The 24,501-nt window shown below is 44.6% G+C and overlaps 1 protein-coding gene across 1 annotated transcript; it reads left to right on the top strand.

The window, feature by feature from the left end:
• The first annotated feature begins 95 nt into the window (after nt 1-95).
• SLC37A3 (solute carrier family 37 member 3) lies at nt 96-21,905 on the top strand. Its single transcript, XM_085568189.1, has 15 exons — nt 96-462; nt 3,206-3,380; nt 3,477-3,591; nt 5,611-5,703; nt 6,145-6,228; nt 7,386-7,531; nt 8,131-8,227; nt 9,252-9,336; nt 10,394-10,578; nt 12,965-13,106; nt 14,246-14,347; nt 15,867-15,914; nt 16,741-16,892; nt 18,606-18,671; nt 19,463-21,905. Exons 2-15 carry the CDS (start codon nt 3,280-3,282, stop codon nt 19,553-19,555), a joined length of 1,509 nt encoding a protein of 502 aa, XP_085424315.1. The 5' UTR covers nt 96-462; nt 3,206-3,279; the 3' UTR covers nt 19,556-21,905.
• Nucleotides 21,906-24,501: the final 2,596 nt, after the last annotated feature.

The following is a 24,501-nucleotide window of genomic DNA, read 5'->3' as shown; positions in this document are numbered from 1 at the left end:
GTTCCGCGGGGCCGCCCGGAAGGGCCGCTGCTGCCGCCGGCTTCCTCCGGCCGCGCCGGGCGCCGCGGGGCTGGGCACGGCCGCGGAGCGGCGGCGGAGCCGGGCCGGGCCCTGCGCTGCCCTGCCCGACCTTGCTTTGCCCTGCCCGGCCCTGCGCTGCGCTGCCGGACCTTGCTTTGCCCTGCCCTGCCCTGCGCTGCCCGCTCGGCTCCGCTCCCGCCCCGCCCCGCCGAGGACGTGGCCCAGCGCCCGGAGGGAGCCGCGTCCTCCTCCTCGCCCCCTGCTCGGGCTGGGCGGCCGTGCCCGCGGCCCGGGCCTCCCCGGCAGCCCGGAGCGTTCCCGGAGCGTTCCCGGAGCGTTCGGGTGCTCGGGGCAGCCGCTCGTCGTTCTTCCCGGAAAGCATCCGGCGGCGCACCCGCGGTGGCGCACGGTCTGCTTGTGCTGGCTGCCGAGGGTCCTCGGTGGGTTTGCGTTGTGCCGCTGTTCTCTCGGTTCGGAAAAATGGCATAGGGGTCTCTGGGGGGTGGACTGCGCCCCAGTCGGTTTGGGGTTGTTGGGGGTTTGGGTTGGGGTTTGATGGGGTTTTCTTTGATTTGTTTAAATTGCTGTTATTTTGAAGAAATAATAGTTTCGTTTGTTTTGCACTTTGGAATGTTAAGGCTGCCGGCTTTGGAGGGCAGTAGGGTAGCATTAAGGGTGTTTGTTTTGAACTTAAGGTGTCTTATTTTGCCTTTAAGTGAAAGGATAAGGAGAACTTAACAAATAAGGGTGAAAGCCTATCAAAAGCTTACTCAGAATACCAGCTGGCTGTAGGTAAATGGTGGTCAATAATTAGATGAGGCAGTCTAACATACTAAAAGCACTCCTTTTCCTTTCATAAAGACCTGTGCTTCACTGTCTTCAATTCTGTGGGTCATCCTTCTGACGAGCTTTTGCTCTTCCTCCACCACAAAGTTACTGTGGTGTTCTCACAATAATTAGAAGACTAACTTTTTTTCTGTGTCAGAAAGTATTCTAGAAAGAAGACCTGAGATTGAGAAGCTCTGGGGAACAGATTATTTCAATAGTAAATGCTTTTAAAAAAACAAAAAAAAACCCAAAAAAAAAAAACAGGTGACTTTAAGGTCAAACCAGGTCTTAGCTTTAAAAGGACTCGGTATCTTGGACAAATAAGATCTGTATTTGCATATGTTGACATGAAGCAAGTAGTAAATCTTGTGCTTTGGGCTGCAGACTGATTACCCAAGGAAGGAACTTTTCCCCACAGCATTGCACAACTGGCAGTGTTTTGCTTTCCTCAGGACAGCTCTGTTATCTGCCTGGTGGGAGGGGAGGGAGAGCCAAGGAATCTCTTGTTTGACCAGCAGACTGGCTCACAGGCCTGTGAGGATCATGGAGCTGGGAAACTGGAGTGCCTTGGCTTCCCTTCTCAGTGCAGCTTGCATGGGGGACAGCCTTGAGCTGTATGGTTACTGCTGCACTGTGTGCTTCTTGTGTGGGTGCTGAGTCTTCCTTCACTGGTGCTGAGAAATGGTCTGGGACCTCAGGTGAAGGTGGTATCAAGACTGCTTGCAAAGTTGCCTTTTCAGGGCTAGTCTTGCCTTCTCACAGCTCCAGTTGTAGGCACTTTTTTCTCCTCTGTGTGAACCCAAGCAGTCTAGACACATGTCCTTACAAAGAGGCGCTGTGTGCCAGCTGGAGCAGTGGCAGTGTGGCTCAAGAGCTCCTGGGCTGTGTAGAGACAGATGGTGTCAGGTCTTGTACAGCTTCACTGCATTTGCCCTGGATGAGAATGGAGGTGTTCAGGTGTGACGTACGATAAATGTGACTCCAGTGTCTCAAAGCTGTCTTAGCTGGGTCTGTGTTACTCAGAGAATGTCCATGCCACACTGTTTTTGGAGGTCAGATGTGCTGTCAGTTTCCACAATTGTTTGCATATCCAGCAGTAGCTGGATATTGCTGTTGGTCAGGCATGTCTCATCACTGAGAGAACAGGGGAGACTGCTTGCAGTGAAAGGTGTCTTGATGAAAGCTTTAAAAGGAGGAATAGAAAGTCTGTGTGAAATAAAGAGTTTCCAGCAGCAGAAATTTGGGTGAGAGACTGGACAATGACTTACTTTCTTCAGGTGAGGTTATGAAGCTGAACTTGAAAAGACTTCTGTCAGATGTGCAAATAATTACAAGCAGCACCTGTGGATACAAAAGGACACACAGGCATTATATTCTATCTTATTTCAGTACTGATCTTTTGGGGGAACAGAGGTAGTGCTTTATTTTACCTCTGCTCAGCATTCAGAATGTTTGCAGTGTTGGCATGTCCTCCGAAATGTGTGGTGAGAGATTCATCCCCACACTGCCCAGTGGGGCCGTTTCCCAAAATCTGTTAGCAGACATCATCCGTCGGCCATGCTAGCTCAGCTGGGGCATTGGAATGGTGTGGCATGGAGCAGCATGAGGAAACTGTATGTCTGCGATGGCCTTCCCTCAGTATTGATAGTTTCTGGTTGTCTCAAGGTTGAGGCAGGTGTCACCCATGCCCTACAGGAAAGTGTGACTTGTGTGCTGTACTAATGAGTTGGGGACTGATGGAACTGTAATGTCAGGCTTGAGAATAAACAGGAAAGGATTCCAGCTGTTGGATTTCAGCACTGTCCTCACAGCTACTTCCCTTTTTCCATCTAAGCAAGTCCACTCTTGGGTATATTCCTTCAACAACATCTTAGTGAGGCAGTCAGATCTCAAACCCTTCTCCAGCCATAGCCAAATTCTGCTCTTGTGGCTTCATCACCTGTCTGTGTCCAGCCAGGTAGCAGCAGAAAGCTCTTATTTGTGGTCACGCTCTAGTTACCATGTGTGTAAATGGTGCACAATGGTCTTTAATGGGAGATTGCTGGAAATTGGTAGATCCAGGGGATACTCCTTTGGTCCTGGGCACTGAAGAGGCATCTGCTAGGAGAGAACCAAAAACGAAGTGCCGCGGGGGTACTGGGAGAATAGGAATAACAAGATACCTTAAGCCATAGAAGTTACTGAGGAATGTACAAGTGATGAATGCGTGGTGGTGTGAAACAAGTTGGAAAGGCATGGCATGGAGTTCTTCCATCTGGATTCGAGCTGTCTGGGGAACAGAGCTGTACTTCATACATGTGTTTTAATTCAAATTGGTTTTCTCTTCTTCTCCCTTCCCATCTTCTTCTGTTTAGGGGGGGCAGAAGAATGACTTAATCACCATCCAGCCCTTGTGGCCAAATCAGGAGCAGGGGTAGGGCTGCCAGGAACATGGCTGTGCCTGGAAGCTTACGGAGGCAGCCTGCCAGCAGAGGCCTTGTGTCCCACTGCACCCACCATCATATTGTTGTGTTCCTGCTGACCTTCTTCAGGTAGGTTGAGTGTACCTCTGCTCAGATATTTGTATTTCCACCCTTGACCTCCAGAGGAGATTGGACCAACCTGTGTGTCTGTGTGTTTCCTGGCAGTTATTCCCTGCTCCATGCCTCCAGAAAGACATTCAGTAATGTCAAAGTCAGCATTTCCAACCAATGGACTCCCTTCTGCCTAAACAGCACAGCCCCCGAGCTCCGGCCATATGAGGTAAGGACGCAAGGGAGAAGGAGGTGACAGGAAAGGTGGGCAGCTGCCAGTGGGCTGAGCCTGTGGAGCTGAAGAGGCCCCTTTAGGTGTTCCTCACTTCTCAGAACGTGAGTGGAAACTTCAGGTGTTGGCATTGTAGTTTTATGGATCACCAGGCGATGCTGAATGCTTCCCTAGTGGTGCCCAGAGAGAAACTTCTCAAGAAGCTACAGTGTTCCAATGGAAATGGGGGCTCCAGAAGAGTCTGCAATAGGCAGTAGCATGGAGGAGGGGGAGAGGGACTCTTCCTCTGAAGTGTTGGAGGCAATAAACCAAAGCAGTTAATGGGCTTACAGAGGGTTCTGTGAAAATCCTGGCTGTGCTTTCTCTGTGGCAGTAGTGCTGCTGCCAGCCTCTTAAAAGGATATCCAAATTAGGAGAGTAAACAGCTGTCTGGCTGTGCTAGCTGTTTATCCTAAATTGATGGTGAAGAATGACATTTTATCTTGCATCTGAAAGGCCTCATTTCCATGCTGAACATCCAGTACCCCTTGTCTGTAAAAATCCTGGTTTCAGTTAAAGCAGTGGGAGTTTTGGCAGTGCTTGCTGGCAGGAAAGGAAGTTTTAAACTGCTTGGTTTTCACAAATGGGAAGGCAAGAACTATCTCCTGGCTTCTACCATGGGGGTTTTAGGGCTTGTTTTTTTGTAATGCTTTGTCCTGATGCTTTTGAGAAGTGGAAGAAATCTTGCATCAAAAGCTTGGTCACAGGCCATGAGATCTATTAGGGCTGGGAGTTCCAAGTCAGCTGCTGAAGCATTGCCTGCATTAGAAATCATTGGTTATTTGAATGTTTGCCAGAAGGAATAGAAAGATGATAAATGCTGACTTCTTGCGATAAGTGAAAACAGTAAATTTGGCTTGTAACGTGTTCAGGATTTTATAGTATGGCCGAAAGGAGTGAGCATCTCAGGGATGCTAAAATGAAATAGGTCTTTATATTTAGTTCTTTAACCAATATTCAAACAACTATTACATTCTGGAAGCTGTTTTTTTTAATATATAGATGATTTGGTATTTGCTGGATGTTAAGATGCATGTGTCTGATCAATAAAAATGGTCAAACTAGTATCAATTTAGGTTACATCTGTTAAACTAAGTGGATATATGATTAGTGTTGTTCTGGATGTTCTCCTGGAGAGGTAGAATAAAGCTGAAACTGATAATATTTGAGTTAGGTACATCTGTAGGTCAGGCTTGGGTTGGGTTCGTTTGTTTTCTAATGGAGGCATGGAGGAAGAGAAGAAAACTGTGTTCTGATTAACTGTATTAATTCTTCAAGTTATCCTCAAAGCTTGCTATTTTTTTTTATCTGATGTCACTAATCTTTCTTTGGGGACAAGTGAGACTTTCTCCCTTTTTTTTGATCATATTGAAACTAAAGTGAAACTCAGGGTAAGTGCAAAACCCAACAACATTAATGATGACTGGAGTTTGTTGTAAATAGCTTTAAACCAGTCTATTTCTTCCCCTCGTTGCTTTTGTGCTCTTTCTTTTCTGTTTGTATTCTGTCATTTTTTATTTTGGCTGCTGCCACAAATACTTTAAGGGAATTATTCATTTAATGAAGACAGCAAGAGAAGTACAGAAGAGATGCTGCACATAAAACAGAATATGCCTTTATTGTATTATTCATTAAAATGCTCATCAATGTTTTAGAGTAAGAAGCTGTCTAACAGTTGCATGCTTGTTAGAAGTAGGGTTTGTTTTGCCACTCATTTGTCTTGATCCAGTTTTGAAAGGAGCATTTCTCACTTCTGGCTTGCTAGCTTGCATTTTAGAAGGGAAGCAAAGTGTCAGTGGACATTTTCTGCCAGAAGATAATGCCAAAATTGTTCCTGATTTGATAACTAAAGTGTTGGAGAAATGGGAGCTTGCTTGAGCCAGATGCTGTTCTGCTTTGCAGCTGGGGTTTTCATTGAAAAAGAGTAGAATGAGCTATGCCTCTCCCTGTTTACCTGCCCAAATTTTCCCTCTGTAGCTCTGGAACAGCAGCCATTTATTTGCAAGTGCAGAAGAAGCAACTCTCTTCCTGGGGACACTGGACACCATCTTTTTGTTTTCCTATGCTGTGGTGAGTAAAGCTAACCCCAAGCTGCTCAGCTTTGGCTGACTCCTCCTGGGGAGATCACACCCACAATAAAGCTTAGTTCAGAGGCAAACCTTCTCTTCCAGTTTCTGTTAGTTCTGCCCGTGCCTGTCATCCATGTGAAGATGTTTGTTAACAAGCACAAGGGAAATACTATCACTTCAGAATTTCTTACACCCCTGTCACCGGGGAGGACTATTTCTGTCTCTCTAAGAGTTCTCAGCTGAATTCTTTGTAACAAAAAATATAATGAGCAGCTAGCTACAAGCAAGGTTTCTTTAGTGGCAGAAGAAGTGGTTAGAATCGAACTGTAAGCTGGTGTAACAGCAGTGTTTGGATTAGTGTGGCCTTTCTATGTAGCTTTGAGTCTTACAGCTGTAAGGCGAGAATCCTCTGGCTCGATTTAATGCTGTGTTTTGTTCCCAGGGTCTCTTTGTCAGCGGCATAGTTGGGGACCGCGTGAATTTACGCTGGGTTTTGTCTTTTGGCATGTGTTCCTCTGCTCTGGTGGTAAGTTGGAACATAGTAGTGGGTAAAAATTTGCCAAAGGGTTTCCGGGTAGGGTTTTGCTGCAGGGGAGAAGAGGCTCTGTTTCTTTGTGAATCTGCTCATGAGCTGTAGCTGTACCTCAGCGGTCTCAAAGCCTGCAGGTCTAACTTGGTTCTGGATGCATGTACTGCACTGTGTGAAGCATGGAGCATAGAAGAGTCTTCCCTTCCTGAAATGTCTAGCTCTGGACACTGTGTCATAAGGAAATTCCTAAGTTTGAGACAGTGTCTAGAGACTTGATGAAGAGCTTTTGTTCAAGATTAGTGTTTTGGGGCTTTTGGGGACTGTTTTGTAGTATAACTTAATCTCTTAGACCATGCATGTTTTTATTGAGGCTTTTTCTTCCAAACACAATCTTTGCTCTGTTCTTTAAAGGACATCCTAATAATACCAGGCACTCATTTACTTGTTTTATATAACTGCCAAAAGGGTATGTGTCAAAAAAGAATGTCTCTTTAAAACAAAAGGTGTTTTGTGTTCAAGTTCAAGCCACTTCAGATAAGTGTAAATCAGTTTTATCTCGTGGTTTTCTGGTTATTAAAGTAGTGGTAAAATCTGTGGAGTGTGTTTATTTTACTGGTGGCTGCAAACCCGACTGTGGCCTGTTGTGCTCTGCAGACACATGAATACAAGTGTGCATCAAGCACCCTCTTCCACAATGTGTGTTTATTTTAGAGCACTTAGTAATTTGAGACCTGGCTGTATTATTTGTATTAAATTTGGTGAAGATACATGACCTGTGAGCGTTCTGTGTTTACAGATAGCTTCACAGATTAGCATGTCAATACAACAACAGATCAAGAGGCTACTGTATTTTTTTTTAGTGTTCTCATTGAAACTATTTGTGTTTTTCTTCTCTTCTCCTGTTATAACTGTGCTGTTTGGGGAGACAGAAGTCTTGGAGAGGAAGTGCCATGACAGCACGTTTGTCTCTGGAGGCAGAGAAGTGCTGGCTCAGCAGAGGGTGCTATGAGCCCTGTGCTGTGTCTCAAACAAGGCCAGCCTGGCCTCTGCCCTGGCCCCTGCACAGCTCCCTGAAAGCTTGTGCCTTTTTTGGTCCTCACTCCTGCCTGTCTTTCAGCAGTAGCCTTCTCTGTTTTCCCCCTGCTCTCCCCTAGGTGTTCTCCTTTGGCACGCTCACAGAATGGTTGCATTTCTACAACAAGTGGTTCTACTGCTGTCTCTGGGTTGTGAATGGCTTGCTGCAGTCCACTGGCTGGCCCTGTGTGGTTGCTGTCATGGGAAATTGGTTTGGAAAGGCTGGGTAAGTTGTTTTCTTCAGTGACTCGCTTATCTGAAGTGCTGAGTAACAGATTGAGCTGGAATTTTCAAACCAGAAAGGCCAACTGTTAGATCATAATTAAAATTAGGTAGGATGAAATATGTCTTACTTGTTACATTCTCTCTTTCACTTTTTTTCTGGAGCCACAGAGCAGCCTGGTGTCAGCACAACTGTGTGTATTAAAAGCATAGGTTCAAGCTTCAGAAATCCCATAGTGTAGAGTGACTGAATTTTAATTTTCGTACCACTGAAAAACCTGTTTCTTCTACTTAGCCATAAAGAGAGCTAATGATAACTGAGTCATCCTAGGCTCTGTTCTCATTTTGGGATATTGCAGATGAGCTCCAGTCATAGTTTGTTACCTCATTTAACACAGATGTTGCAGGGCTCCTGCCTTATCTATTTGGCAGCTCCAAGTTACATATTTTGTTTTAAATGAACTTAGAGCCTCTTTGAAGTGGTCAGGGAAAATGGTGTAACTATTCATCAGTTAAAGTTCACTTGAATGTTTTGTTCTTGTCCTGTTCTTAATGTCATCTGTCCTCACACTGTTTGCTTCAAATCTTTTTCCCCTTCTGCAGGAGGGGTTTTGTCTTTGGACTCTGGAGTGCCTGTGCATCTGTGGGAAATATCCTTGGGGCATTCCTTGCCTCCTGCGTTCTCAAGTATGGCTATGAGGTAGGTATTGCTGCCTGGCTTCTAGCTACACCTGCATGTCTGAATGGGTTATGAGACACTGGTTTTTATCCTTTCTTTGAGAGATAACAGCCTCATGTGTCCAGTTTCATCTTCCTGAATTCTGCGGAGGCAGAATAGAAAGGCTGTTCCTTTGCTGACTCTTCCAAGAGACTGATGATATTAAGGAGCTCTAGTGTCTCATTGTACCTTCTTCTGGTTTGGGTGGCTCTTCAGAGTCATTCATCACAGGTTCTGAGTTGACTGGAGTCCCTGGAGCTGGAAGGGCATGGAGGCATAGCTGCTGTGACTGGGAAGAGGCCAGGCTGTCATGTGGCAGTGGACAACTGAGCATAGGGAATGGGAGTGACCCAGCACATCCATAGCATGGGGCCTCTGAGGACAGGCTGGGAGAGCCAAGCTGGTCACTCTGAGCATGAGAGGGCTTCCAAAGAGAGCAGCCCTCAAGAGCAGCCTTCCAAAGCTTGGGAGAAGATTGTTGAGAAATCGGAGCCAGAATCTATTTCCAGGACTCCACTTTGAGAGAGCAAAAAAGCAATGGCTGTAAAGTGAAGCAGGGATGGTTCCATTTGGATGTTTGGAAAACCATTTTCCTATTATGTATGTTAAGCAATGGAACAAGGGGACAGAACCTGGAGGATCTGTCTTTGGAGGATTTCAAAAATCTGATAGACCAAAACTCTGAGCACCCTTGTCTAAATTTGGTGCTTGACTCTTCTGTGAGCAGTCCCTTCCAATAGAGCTGGATCTCTGGTTGTGTTGGCTCAGCTCCTTCCTCATTGCGTCTCCTCAGCACAGATAAGCCTAGATAGGACCAAGTCTGTTCAGGAGAAGCAGAGATCACTTGTTTCCAGGTGTCATGGATGCAGTCTGGGTTGTTGTAGCAGTGTTTGCTCTCTCATGAGGTTGGAATGTAAAGAAACCCTCATTAGAGGTGTATGAACCTTCCATTTCAGGTGACTGAAAGTGCTTTAAAAAATAATGGTGTTTTTTTTTTTCTCCTCAGTATGCTTTCTTGGTGACGGCCTCAGTACAGTTTGCTGGAGGAGTCATTGTGTTCTTTGGGCTCCTGACGTCACTGAAGGAAGTGGGTGAGTGGAAGAGCTGTGCTATTTCAGTCCCTTCATGGAGAGCAGATCTGCAGCTTTCTGTGTAGTACTACTCATTCTGACAGCATTTATCCTCAGAGCTCTTATCAAATGGTACTGCACCTTAGTGCATTTAATGGAGCAAATGCTTTACTTGCCAAGATCACACTAAATGCTACCATGTGTCACGTGAATAGGGTCTGGATGTCTTTTTAAAGCGAAATAAAACAGCGTGTCTCTAACATCTCCACTAGGATATGCCTAATAATCAGTTTTTCTTCACCTGAAACATCAGTATTTATTAAAGAAACAGCAGGCAAACTGATAACTGGCTATTGTAGGAGAAAACTATGGCAAGCCTTAAGTGTGCAATGGGAAGGAAAAGTAATTTTGGTCTGCAGGTCTCCTACAGCCAGATAAATAACTCTGGGGTTGGACAGGTTTCTTCTCTGAGAAGGTGGTAGGCAAGTCAGAGTGCAACAGGGAAAGAAAAGAACTCTGGGGCTCTGACAGGGCCGTGGAGGGGGTTTCTCAGGTGCCTACAAAGGCTGTAAAGCTGGGAGCTCTAAAGCTGATATAAAGTGTGCTCATAAGAGTGCTCTGCATCCCAGGAAACACAATGCAGTTCCCAGGCCTTCCATTCCAGCAGAGGCGTTAACAGGCAGCAGATGTCTGAGTCCCTGCTGCTGCTCTCAGCCTCCACGCTCAAGGGAGGTGGCACCTAGGGCCAGGGCTGAGGATCCCAACCCCTGAATTAGGGGGGAAATGCACTAATATGTTGTGTCTTCCAACTGATGGCCAGACACTCAGAACAGACAAAGGCGACGCCAGGATCACACAATACTTTCAAGAGCCCTAGAAGACAAAGGGTAGAAAGTGGCGGCACTGCAGAACACCATCTAGAAGAGTTTCTAAGCTAAACGAGGATGGAGGTATGGGAGAGCAAGGGAACTGCTAGAAGGTAGAATTGCTTAAAAGAAGCAAGCATAGCTTTAGAGTGTGGAGAGGGTGAACAGGCTGTGGCCTGTTTTTCCTGTTGCTTATTCCTTGTAAAATGTAGGCCTCCCTGAGCTTGGAGCAGATGAAGATGAAGCCAATGTGGAAGAAGATGCCAACAGACCTCTAATGGGCAATGATGATGTAGATGATGATGACCAGAATTACTCCATTCAAGCAACTGACAATGACAACCAGCCCAAGGCCATTGGCTTTTTCCAGGCTTGTTGCCTTCCTGGTGTAGTACTGGTGAGGACACAGATTCTTAAGTAAGAGCTGACTTATCTGTTGAACATAAAGCTGGCTTTTTGTGTTGTCAGGATTTGTACACATCATTGTTGATGTGTTGACCATACATTGTAGTGGTTGGCATCTGACATCTCATGCTGTTAAAATGTTGGGGTTGGGCCTGCTATCCTTGTGTGCATGGATGATGCTGTGTGAGTGGGTGGTGTGTGTTGCTTTTTCCTCCTGGGAAGATTACATGCATGGAGTACATGTAATGAGCCAATGAAGTGCAGCAGAGATCCTGCCCTTCCTGCTGTGAATTTGCAAGGCAGGCCATGGCCAAAGGTAGCTGTATGATGCTTCCTTGGTAAGATAAGATGCCTGCCCTGAGGAATGGGGTTCTCACTCCTAACTGAGCATCATACAGAGCACGATGGCACTGATACTGAGATTTGGAGATTTTTAGTTATCTTAAAGCAGAAAGCTGGCCTGAAAAGCTTGAATCAGCATGATGTAACATCTGGTAAAGTGTGCAGGGCTTTTTATGAGCAACAGGAAACAAGGCCTGGTGATGCAGTTTCCACATATCCTTGTCCTATCCTTTGAAAACTCGTGCTTTTGTATCAGCAGTACTGCCCAATTCACGTTCAGCTGAAAAGTTAACCTGTCGTTAAAAAACGATGTTAACCTTCTGCGTCAGGACACACATTCTGTGTGTCCCCTGAATACTAGAACCAGTGCAAGAAAGGGGGCAAAGTGGCTGCTCAGCAGAGCAGTGGGAACTGCCTGGATTTGTCATGGAGCAGAACTACTGAATGGGCAGTGTTCAGGTACCCTTAATGAGCAAACAGTTGGCTGTTGTGATTGAGGCAACAGGAAGTCTAGAAGGGATGGATGCATTGTCAGTGTGTCAATTGCAGGACAACCACAGTCCTGTTGTTAAGGCTGTAGTTGAGGGATAGCAAAAGAAAGCAAACATATCTTGAGTTCTTTCCTGCTTTGGCTAAATGCCTCACACAAAATGTTAGTGATGGTGTCTGCCTCAGCTTGATGTGACTTTTTTCACTGGCCTGAGCAAAAGCAGATAGCAGCAACTGAGGTTGCTTGCTTTGAACTTTGGGTTTTGGGGATACATTCCATGCCCTAATCCAGCAACCTGAGCATCTCTGAGTCAGAGTTTTATCTGATGTCGGCTTAGTGCCCAGCCAAACACGGGTACCATGTCAGACTGGTGAGAGACCAAATACTGAGAGAATCTCCAAAGCCTTGTCAAGATTCTACAAAGAATTTATTTGACATATTTTTTCTGTAGCTCCTCTCATCTCCTGCTGAGTGATACAGTGGAAGAGTTCTCATACATACAGCTTTCCCCTGAGCCTGTAGGAATTCAATGTTTAATCACTCAGACAATCTGGTAGACAGTTTCTTAGGTGTTGTAATAAATATCACTTTGTACAGTGCACTTTTCACACCCAGAGGCAGGAGAACCCTACCAAACATCCCCATGTTTTCCATGTATGATGGAAATTAGTTTGTTTCCTATAAGAGTGAAAAAACATTAATAATAGAGCTAACAAGTCTGTATCTATTAAAATAGTATAAATTCAGAAGAGATGATTTTGTGGAATTTAATATATAAAAAGATTTGCTTTCTGAAATTCAAAATCAAGTGTCTGTATGCACAGAGCCTCAAATGTAGTGCTTTAAACATCTTCATCCTTGTTTGCCTTTTCTGATGGGTTCCTTGAACTGCTATCTTTACTGAAGTAGGGTGATCTGTCCCTCTGCATGCTGGGCCAGCAGGCCCTGAGAACTAATCTTTGCCACACACATGAAAGCTCTGAAAGAGGAGATCTTCCAGCTAAGGACAAATTGAGCCCAGCAGCCAAAAGAAGGTTGTCACAGCTGTTGGGTTTGGAAGCCTGTGCTCAGCTTTGGCCAAACCTTTCATCCCATGTCCTGGAATACCTGCCTGGGGATTAGGAGTGAAGCTTTCTCTTTTGGTGCTGTGAGCAGATGAGCCTTCTGAGCAGCACAGAGGAACCACTTCACATAACTTTTCTCAGCATGATGCACAGATGACTAAATCTCAAGCTTGTTTTTTGTCATGTGGCTGGCTCCCTTCTCTTCAGAAGGAGAATTAAATTGTCTTCATTTTTTGAAGCCTGGTGTCATTTCTTCTCAAAATTACACTGAAAGTGTTTTAACCCATTGCATTCAGTCATAAAAAAATAACCTTTTTGACAGTGATTTTTGTATTCCTGGGCTCCCTTTGAAGTTCAGCATTAAACTTTCATGATGCTTTCCCTTGAAAGCTTTAGCTGGCTCCAGAGTTTTATGGAAATAAGCAGAATGCTGTTTTCATTTCCCAAGTGCTAACTGCTCACTGGCCCTCTCTTTGTTCCAGTACTCCTTGGCCTATGCATGCTTGAAGCTGGTGAATTACTCGTTCTTCTTCTGGCTGCCCTTCTACCTCAGCAGCAACTTTGGATGGAAAGAAGCAGAAGCTGACCAGCTTTCAATCTGGTATGATGTGGGAGGAATCATAGGTGAGTGAGCAGGGGAGTGACACCTTCTTGCTACTGCCTCCCTAGTGTTTGAGAATGAAAGACAGTGGATGCAGCCAGAGCAATTGTGTTCAGTGGGATCTAGCTGTTCACCTAATGTGGGAAAAGTCTAGGTTTGTATGTGGCTGCTTGGCTTGTCTTTTTTTCCTTAAACACAAAGTATATGACCCCCTAAGGAGTTAACATAACTGATGACCACTGTCCTACTCTTGGAAATTACCACCAGCTGGCATTTTTCTTCACTGACTATGATTTCTTGATAAGTTCTGTGTACAAAATGGGGGCCCCTGCTTGCTACTTCTTCTGAAAGGTACCATTGGGGAAGATTTTGCTCTGGACTTGGTGGGTTCTGTACTGTTCTGTCATTGCAGATCTCAGGAGAGCAGGCACCAACTTTGTTATGTTCAGAAATTAAACGTAATTGATTTTATTTCTGGTGGCTGCAAAACCTGACCCGGTTCTTTCAGAATCAAGAATATATTCTGAATATGTGTTTAGACTTCCACTCTCCTGTGCTCAGGTTCTAGCTTTATTCCCTTGTCCAATTAGCTTTCCTATAATAGATGTCCTTGTTTTGGACCATTCAGGGTCTGCATTAGGCTTTCTCAGCATTCTGGCTTTTACCAGCAGAGGAGTTCCTGCTGAGGTACCAACAGTACATAAGGTGATTTTTATTTGCTTTTGGCATTTGTTGCATTCAGTTGCATCTGCCCTAAGTAGGTGAGACAGCAGGGAATGAGAGGCCCCCATGTGTTAATGTTTTCCCTGTGAGAAAGAGCTGCCTTTTCTTGCACTTTCAGTTAAAGGAGCCAGCCACAGTGTTCGGCTTGCTTAATCCAGGATTGTGGTGGTCCTGTAGGGGAAGAAAAAGGAAAGTAGGAGCATTGGCTAGTACCATGCCAGAAAAAAAAGAAGCAATAAATTCCCAGTAAAGCAGTATGAGTAGTTTTCTCTTTAAATTTACTGTTGTCTCTGTGTCTGGGGTAGTAAGGGCAGGAGGCTTAGCTCTTGGGATTTTAAAGGGAGTGTGTATTGATGAGGAAGCCACTGCACTCAGGGAAATGAGCTTTGTTCAAGGTATCAGCATTCTGAGCCTGACAGTGAGACTTCTTTTTTAACAGGTGGGACTATCCAGGGCTTGATTTCTGATGTGCTGCAGAAGAGAGCCCCCGTGCTAGCAGTGAGCCTGCTCTTTGCTGTGGGCTCTCTCTTTGGATACAGCCGTGAGTACTCCTGTGCTGCACAGGGATAAGAGGCTCATTCAGTACCTCCTAGAGAGAACCAGAGCACAGCCTGTTCTCATTATGTTTTCTGGTCTTCAAACTCCTTCTGGATCAGAATGGTGCCTTTTGGTCTATTTTGCTCAAGTGTAACACTGCACAGAAAGAAATCTGTTCTCTGGTTAATTGGGTGGAAATGAATTCTCTGATTTCCCTGGAGTGGTGAGTTATGGTACTGATCCTTCTCCAGTGTCAGTGAGATTTTTGGCATTGTCATTATGTCAACACCATAATTGGCAGAGCAAGAAATCTCAGGTGTGTCCCTACACTATGAGGAAAGAGAATCTGTGGACAGATCTGTGCTGGAGTATATATACACTACTCAGAGTCAGGAGAAGCTCTTAGGCTTCACTACTTATACTTCTGAAAATTGTGAAACTGGAGAGTTTCTGCCTCTTCTATCATAGATATAGTTCTTGGTGCCCAGCTTTTGAAAGGAGTCTCAGGAAAACACAGGGTAAGGAGACAGGAAGATGTAATTTCTGTGAAACATCTATGAAGCACTTCTAGGGATGACAGGTTTGTGTTTTCACACAATGTCCCGTGCTACAGAATGATTTGAGATTCCATTCCATCCCATCTCACTGGGATGCCATTTCACTTCTCTGTGTGTTCCTCCAAAATGGGGTGGTGGTCCAGACAAACTTTTATAGAGCACTTTGAGATCTGTGGGCAGAAATTTCTGCTGGATCTGGAAATGAGCAGTGTGACTTTTGGAAGCGTGCAGGCTTACTCAGATGGTCTCAAAGTAAGGTCAGTAAGTTGCTATCACTGAATAGCAAGGATTGGGTTTAGTGGAGTTTTTGTAGGCTCTTGTGCTAACTCATTGCTTTAAAAAGTGAATTGGCAGAAAACATGAAATTATTGCTGGTGAGGTTTAAAGTTTGTGTCTAGGTAACAACCAGAGCCCCAGATGCCTTGTGCTTAGCTCAAAATGTGCTACTGTCCAGGCAGATACAGAAGCCTCCAGTGATCCAAAGTTCCTGCAGTGTGATAATTCAGCTTCCATCAGCCAAAACAGGAAACCTTATTGTACCCATAGTGTGTTGCACATAAGAGTGATAATGGCCTGAGAATATTTATAGAAGAGGGTGCACCTTGCCTTGTGCAGTAACTTGCCATTTGTGGGCCCTGAGTGGAAGGGAGTGAGGAATTCAGGTGATGCCTGTAAATGAGATACCAGGGAAAACTGTCTGAAAGGCACTGAGGGGCTGTAGTGGAAAACTAGCTGCATGTACACATGCTGCTGGAAAGGCAAGGGGAACCTCTAGATGTTCAGACATGGCTTTGTAAGGAGGAATTAGTGTTTTGAAAAATGTAGGAAGAGTGAAAGGGCTGATACAAGTGCTGAATACTTTTTGATGAGAGAGTTGGAGACGAGTCTGACTTCCTCAGAGAGATAGATGAAGGATTCTCTTCCTACTCAAGTTTTATTTACACTCACCTGGTCTTTCTTTTGCAGGTTCCCCAAACAGCAAACCTATCAATGCTGTGATCATGGCAATTACAGGTAACTTCTCAAAATCCACTCTTATGCTGGTAGACATCTAAATTCATTGCAGAACAATCAGTAGCACCAGCCAAGTGGTGGTAAGGTGTTTATGTGTGTTGCCATGTCTGCTGGTTTTGCAGAAGGAGTGAAAACTGGGCCCAAATTTCTGTTACCTTTCAAAAACAGCTGTAGGAAAACTGCCTTACAGAGGGAGGTATAGAATATAGACTGTATAGAGCTGAGGCGATCTGCCTCGGCTCAGTATGATGGAGGTGGATTTATGCCAAAATGCCTAGCAATGATCTGGTATCTGAGGAAGTGGGTATATGGCAGAGTCATGAGCTGCAGCTCAAACTTGAGGGTGTTTGTCAGAATCCAGAATAGCCTGTGTGCTGTGAGAGGTCACAAGCTTTTTGTGCTACCACACATACTGTGCTGTGTTATGGAATTAGGCCTGCATGAATAGAGCCTTTCTTTCCAAACACTCTTATTTCAGAACTCTGTCCTGTTGTTGTGGGTCTTTTTTTTTTTTTTTTTTTTTTTTTTTTTTTTTTTTTTTTGCCTTCTATCTCTTCCATGAACCTCTGGAGACTGAGGCTGTAGCATGAGCATCCATGCTAATTAAAATGTTCTTGTTAGCTGTTTCTGCTACAGATACTCAGGGTGTTTCATGAGTGTGTGTTTCAGGCACCCCTCTACCTGCAGTTAGTCTCTGAGCACTGTCCCCTAGACTTAATTCTTGTCCTGAGCTTTCATGGTATAAAATCTGTGTTTTGAAGATGTTTTGTTGAGAATCTATCTGAGTATTTGTTTTACATCAAGGCTATTTTCTTGTCACTTCCAGGATTTTTCATCGGAGGCCCTTCTAACATGATCAGTTCTGCAATTTCTGCTGACCTGGGGCGTCAGGATCTGGTGAAAGGCAGCAGCGAGGCTCTGGCGACAGTCACAGGAATTGTGGATGGAACAGGCAGTATTGGTGCTGCCATAGGCCAGGTGAGGCTGCCAAAGGGAAAGAGAGGTCTGGGGAAGGAGGAAAAATGTCTCTTGGGGTTACAGATGTTAGTGCATTCCTCAATTCAAAGTTGTGTGAGGGGAGAAAGATAGGGTTGGGTTTTTTATAAAAAAAAAACCTTAAGAATGAACCTAGGGAACCTGTCTGTTTTAACAAAGTTTCCAGTGGAAACAATGTAATTAAGAACTAAACTAAATATTCACAGTGCTAATGTTAAGGCACTTTGGTAATTTAAGTGAATTTTACAGACTTTCATATCCTGAACTTCAAAAAGCTTTGCAAAGAGTGAAAAAAAATATTTTGAAGTTTGAGACTTTTTTTGTTTTGAGGTGATAGGCAAACCTTCTCTTACAGAAAACTATCTCTGAAACTGAGTAAAATTGGAATATCTAGTATGAATGTTACCGTGTTTATGAAATTATTTAAAATTTGCTCTTATTTGTGCTTTCTCTTTTTATCTGTGGATGTCTTTTACACTTTGTAAATCCAGCCCCACTTGCTTCAGTAGTCCTTACAGTATGCTGCCATGTCTGAGGAGTAGGGTGTTGAAGAGGAGGAAGCTGACATTGTGCCCACTGGGGATGTTTTCTTCTTAAATACAAGTGTTAGCTACGTGAAAGAACACAGTGGTGCTTTTGGGAGGACTTAGGAGAGAGATTGGAGCCAGTTCTACTCCAGGCATCCTCCAGTGTGGTAAAATAACAAGGATGCAGGCCAGGCGTGTGAGTTTCTTTTCTAGAAAGAGCTTTGGGTTTGTGCTTGCCATTGATTGCCTGATAAATGCAATCATTCAGTCACTGTTTTGTAGGACAGATGCTGCTTTTCTCCTCTGAATGTGGCAAGTTACAAGTGCTTTAAGGACAAATATCAGTGCACTGTTACACTCAGTGTTCTTCTGGCATGGTCTCAGTATTTTTGTCTTCCCACACACATACCATCCAAACTCACGTCATCATAAAAAGTGGGTCTTTGGTTCCGAGAGATTCCACCTGCCTCCCCTTCCAACACTGCATTTATCCCAGCAGAGACAACCACGACGTCATTCCGGGGGTGTATGAATGACAACAAGCGCACAATGAGCATGTTGGAAATTCAGATCCTGTTCTGATATACCCAGCAATGAAGAAGGGAGGCCCTTGTGCAACATCTGTGTATAAATCTTCTAATAAGAGATGCATTTTCTTGTGTGGCCTGGGCTGCCCAATTGAGCCAGGGTGCAGCTCAGAACAAAGTGTAGTCTCAAGTGTCTTGCCTAGCTGAAGGGTTAAGTAGTTACTGGTAGCAGAGCTCTTGAAAATGTGTCCTGTGTAATTTATAAGCCATTTTAGAGCTTTTAGTTCTTCTGAGAGTACTTACATCCACTTATGTGCCAGTGTTCCATGCAAAAACCTCGTATTCAGCAGAGTCAATTTATCACCCTTTGAAACTGTAGTTCAGTTCTGTCTTTGTGCTGTTCTGAGTTACTGTAAAGCTTCAGGGTGGTGTCTCTGCTTTGCTGAAACTGTGGGTTTCATACGCAAAAAGACTGCTGTCCTGAGTCATCCCTTCTGACAGGAAAAGATCAGTTGGAGGATTTTGTGATCAGCACTGTGTGGAGTGCCAAGAGCCCACAAAGTCTAGTAAATGAAAGTGTCATGCCTGAAAGTTATGCTTATCTTCCCAGTTTGAACAATATTTTTTTCCTTTCTGTTTAGTATCTAGTGTCTTTGATCCAGGAGAAACTGAAATGGATATGGGTTTTCTATTTCTTCATTCTAATGGTAAGAAATCACCTTTTTTAAAAATTCTTTGTCAATTTTTGTGGGAACCTGAGAACTGTGACTTCTGATACCATTCTCAAAGTGGCCTGTGGTGTGGCTTTGCCTCAGGTTGTCTAAGTCAAATGAGTTCATTTTGGATCCTTTAAAGTCATGTTACCCAACAGGAACTGAGATTGTAGCAGAGACACAAAAGTACTTGGCCAAAAATGCCTGTATGCATTTCCTAAAGCTCATAGCACCTGACTTCCAAGGCAGGGCTTCTCCCTCCTTCATCTCTGTGATATGTAATTTCTAATATTTTCAGAGAGCTGAAGTTAAGCTGCTTGTTTGTTAGGTCTTGAAGATTAGTGGGAAGAGTGGTGAGGATATTGAAACGAAACTAAAAATGCCTTGGCCCTGTTTTGGTGATGGGACAGAGAGCTGCTGAGGCCCTGATGTCCTCAGCATCACCACAGTGGTGAACGCTGCACAATTTACTTGGTCCTCCCTGCTGGAAATGCCAGGAGATGTCTTTGCATCTGTGCTGACAAGGGAGAAGGCCACTTTGGTAACCAGCAGAGGTGGCAAGGAGGAAGGTCACTGAAGAGCTGGAGACCTCATCTTTCTGAAAAAGTGATCATGGCAGCTGAAATTGTATGAGCTTTCCTGCAAGCTCAGCCATTCCTCTGCTGTGCCACTCTGTCATTGCTTTTCTAAGCTTCCTGGGATGGCTTTGGATGCACATTGGAGCAGGGCTGGCTGCAGCTCTGGTTGCTCTGTGCTCATTGTCCTGGATTTGCTTCTTTCCACAGACGAGTTCAACAATCCTGTTCATTTCACCGTTGATAGTGAGGGAGATCAGGTTGCTGCTGCATGAGCGGCACCTGCGAACGCTGGCAGAGTGAAGTCTGCTCCCCTCTGCCAGGACTGCTGTGTGGAACTGACAGCTGGGACACGCCTCAAGACTCTGGGAGACTTGTTTGTTACATCCTCCGGGTTTGGACTGATGCAAAACAACTCCACAAGACTTGATTGACTCGCCTTCGGTGAGCTCAGTCGTGAAGCACCAAATGCCTGTCCTGAGACCACCTGTGTCACGGAGCTGCTGACCTAAGCCAGACAATCCATGGGACTGATGGATTGCCCAGCCTCCCAGACCCTTCCAGCAGTCACACCAGGGTCTTCTCTTGGGTGTCCCATTCCTATACCTTTTCTTATTTATTTCTGGATGTGCTGACCAAAGTCAGCTCTTTAAAACTGACAGTTTTTGGGAGGCTGTCTTGCAATGAATCTTGATGCTCTTTTGTGCTGGTGAAATCATACAGTGCAGTTCATGGATAGTCCTAAATTTCAGATCACCTTAGCTTTTAGAAAGGCCAATAATAATTATTTGGCATTTACACTGTCCAGTTGTTTAAAAACTGCTGTTGCTAAATCTCTGCACAGATGGACCTCTGCTATTCCCTTGTCTCTTGACTGTTACATATTCCAGCAGAGTCACATGAAGAAGTTACCTCTGTATTTGTTTTTAACATTTTTAATGATGTTACTAATCTCTGAGAAATGAGATTTCATTTTTTTTACTATTGAAGTGGACAAATAGCGTGCAATACTTTATGTAATCTCTGAAATAAGCCTTAATAGGTCCTTTGTGTCTAAAGGATCCTCGAATGGCTTCAGGGATCAGTAATGGGACGCAAATACTTTCACTACTTTGTTTATTGAACCTGACCAATACTGACCAAAATGGGTGTGAGGTAACCTGAAGGAAACTGGTGTTACTGACTTCATACTCTTTGGGCAATTGCTCATCTCAGCAAGCAGGATCAGAATGGAATTAAAGGAATTTAAGGGACCTGGCTGCTCTCAGACAGGGGCTGAAGTGTACTCATGGAGTAGCATTAATGAGCAGCTGCTGCTGTCCCCCTCATGCTCCTGTGGCCATGGCTGCATAGGGGATCTCAAGCTCCAGGGTTTGGAAGCTTGAGTTGTACCTTGAAGGGAAAGGTAGATACAAGTCTGCCTGCAAGCACTAAAAACAAGTGGCTGTGCTTGGTGTGGTGGTATTTGAGTGCTTTGCAGTACTGTGGTAAGTGGGATGACTGACTGACTCTTGTAACATTTGTTGGTGATCTTAATGGGATCACTGAGTAACTTCTCAAAAAAATGTTTTGTGTTTATGCCTTGAGATGTTTCATTGTAATTGGTCTGTGCTAACCTGCAGAACTTGTGAGCAAACACTCTAACTAGTCAGTGCCTGGATGGAGATGGGGAACAGCAGAAATTAGAGCTGAGAATTTGAAATTTTGTAAATGGGAATGGTTGCCTTTTCAAAATGTACATTTATTTTATTTTATTTTTTAATTGATGAATGTCAGTTTTTAGTCTGTGTTGATTGTAATGATTAGTGCCTTACAATTTTACAGTTTTAAATGGTTGCTTGGTGGTTGCTGCTTCTGTAGTTATGTCTCCATGCACAGCTTTGCTTAATGTGGAGCTCAGTTGCCCCATTTTATACTTTTTTGGGTCTTTTTCTCATGGTGGAGGTGATTGTTGCATCTTTTTGTTAGCCCTCAAAGTATTTCAGTGTTTGGGAAAATGATGCCCCATTAAGCTGATATGGGGCCCGAGTCCTGTTCTTGACTCTTGTCATTCCCATTCCAATTTTTGCCTGTATAATTACAGCAGGAGACTGAGAATCTATCATCCTGTTCTCAGAATTATGCCCTGGGGTTAGTGTTCACATCCCAAGCTACTCATTAGCCCCTGTACAAATAGAATGAAAACACTCTGAAATTTAGTTGTAAAATTGATGGTGGCACCATTTGCCCCAACCACAGCATCTGAAAATCTCTGGTTTCAAATTCCAACCTGGATGAACTTTTTGGCTGCCTCTCTGGGCAGCAGATATGCTTCTGATGAAAGGCAGATTGGGGAAGGGATGTTGCTGAGGTTGGGAGGGAGGAGAGGCTGGTCCTTATAAAAAATGGCTTCCTGAAAACAGTTCTGTCCCCTCTTGAGAAGTGTCAGAAGTGATGGAGCGCCAAGCCCAGGCTGCCCAGCCACTGCATCCGAGTATGGAGGGCTTTGAGGCCACCCCCAATTAGTGAGGCATGTCTAAGGCCTGGGATTGCTGCTGTCCTTCTTGTCCTGGGTTTTCAGTTCTGTGTATTTCTCCAGGGTGCTCTGAGGGAGAATGGTTTTCAATGTGGTCATGTCTGAACCGACCTCACGTGAATAAACACTTTGACTTGATCTGGGCTTGTTCTTCTGTGTGCTTTATTCCACTCTCCCTGGTGCGGTTCTGCTGAGCATCCTCCTCTTCCTCCCTTCCTCCTCCTCACAGGTCTGGCTCTAGCAGCTGCTTTTCACTCAGCTGCTGTGAAGACCTGTGCCTTGACTACTGCTTAAACCAAACCCTCATCCCAGCCTAAAAGGAGACCTAAAAGTGTTCCCAGGGCTGCAGTTTGGCATTCTTCCTGACCAGGCTCCCAGGAAGTTTTGCGAGAGTTCCCTAAGAGAGATGGTGTAATAATGGTCCTAAAGGTACCAGACCACATACTTGATTTTATTAATTTATTTCTTTGTTTTTCTGCGTGTAGAAGTCAGGTGTTCTTCCCTTGGAATTAAATGTGCCCTGTGGCTGCAGGCCCTGCTGTGCCTTCTCTCCTGTGGCTCATTCCATTAAACATGAATCCACGTCTTTGGTTAGCTGTGTTTAAATGGACACAGTGGGGAACTTGGTAATTGTGTTTATGTTTTATAGTTTATAATAAATTCCGAATCAGGCACAATACCAGACCACTGGAGAAACTCCTGTGCCTGCATGTTCTGGTCTCTCAACCCCAAGTAGTTTGGTGGTGCTATCATGCTATTCCTCAAGGAAATTTACAGTTCATGTTTTTACCCCTTTTCTGTCATTTTTTTCCCCACCTACTCATCAGGAACTTCCCAGCCTACTCTGGAAGTACTCTGAGGAAGGAATAGAGCTTTGCTTGAATATCTGAAAATGCTGATAATAGCAAACCCCATCACCACCACCATGAATGGGATCTCCAGAACATAATGTGTGGGCAAGAATAAGAGAAGGGATTGCTTAACTTCAGAAGTGCAAAGAAAATGCATAAGGAACTGATCTCTGTTCCAGACTGAATGCCAGGATGTGGCAGACTGACCAAACTGATACTGAAAGAAAAGGTGTACTTCAGCCCTGTGACACTTGTCTGTGTCAAGGAAGGGCCTTGCAATAGATGTCCTACAAACCCAGGAGAGCAGCATTCCCTTCTGCAGCAGAGTGGGAGGAGAAGCAGCATGCTTTAGGAGTTGTTTTCTCTCAGACATAGAAGGAGAAAGTATTTTGAGATCATCTTGCAGACCTCTCCAGGACAAGCAGTGGCTGCTGGGAGATGGCTTGGACACAGTGCTCTGCCAAACCTGATTGAAATTTCTCCCCCCTTCTTCTTTACTAAGTTCTTTTCTAACTGGAATTGCCCACAGGGATGTTTTGGGTTCTGTATTGCAGAAGTTTTCTAAGGCACAGCATGCCCGCCTTTCTGCATCTTTGTCAAGCCTTATCTAATCCTTTTAGTAAACAGCCTCCTGCTCACAGGAGCCTGTAAATACAAGCTCTTAGGACACTGTGTGAGGCTGGACTGGGGCTCCCTGTGCTGTGTACACGCCCATGAAAGCATCCCCCATCCCTGGAAGTATTTAAGCCCAGCTTGGATGGGCTCTGAGCAACCTGGTCTAGTGGAAAGTGTCTCTGCTTACAGAAGGGGAAGTTGAAACTAAATGAGCATTAAGGTCCTTTCTAACTCAAACCATTCTGTGATTCTATTAAAATCTCTCTAAATGAGAGTTGCTTAGAGTATTTAGTACAAAGATGACTTTAGGCAATTACTGGGAACATTTATTTTGGTTCTCCTGCACTGGTGATGATATTTCTGTACATTTGTATCTCAGGAGGTTTTCTTGGAAGTTCTCCCTTGACCAGGGCTGTGACAGCATGCAGGTGCAATAGGCAAGCTGTAATCTACTCCTGGAGCAGAGGGCAAGTGTTGTTACTCTCTTGTAAAGTTTAAGAGTGCTGTCAGGAGAAGAAAGACTGCTGCTGGGAATAGAGGATTACAGGTAAGCTATTTGGAGACAATCTATTTTGTTTGGTAATATATTCTGAAGTGGCTGATGGCCATTAGAGGAGTTGGTGAAGTCTCTGTAGTTTTGGTCTTCTTCCCCTGTTGTGAAGCAAAGGAACACCAACAACACCACCTCTTGTCCTTGAGGGCCACATAAGTAGCAATAGAATTCAGAGCGTACAGTGGAATGACACTGCTAAAGAGAGATTACTTACATGTGCTAATTAAATCTTCTTTCTTTATAATGCAGTTAGCCAAGTATTGGGGATTTAGGATGGGTTGATTTCTCTAGGCTCTTGTACCAAGACACCTATGTTCTCACTCTTTTTCAGATTTTTTTTGATTAGGTGGGACCCGTTTCTAGAAACTCGCTCATCTGCTCTGGGGTGCATGGCATAGAAAAGGATGTTGGGCTGACAAAAGCTGGTGCTTGCCTGCAGCAAGTGCCAAAGATGACAAAGCAATTGGGTTTCAGCCCACTGCACTATCCAGCTGGCAAGATGGGAGTGTTGGAGAGGCAGCAGTTTCATTGGGACCGGTTCAACTGTCCATTTACCTCCTCTTCAGCCTCCTTGCCTCTCTGCTGTAACTCCTGCATCCTTCTGGGAAAAGTTTCAGTTCTTGCAGTCAGTAGCAGGTTCATCCCAGGACTGATAATCAAGTAGGGCAGACAGCAACAAGCAGCTGTGCTTGTTCCTGTTGAATGCAAAGGAGCT

This window comes from Lonchura striata, chromosome 1A, assembly GCF_050655825.1.
Source record: "Lonchura striata isolate lonStrDom1 chromosome 1A, ASM5065582v1, whole genome shotgun sequence".
Taxonomy (NCBI): domain Eukaryota; kingdom Metazoa; phylum Chordata; class Aves; order Passeriformes; family Estrildidae; genus Lonchura; species Lonchura striata.
This window is presented reverse-complemented; position numbering and strand designations above follow the sequence as displayed.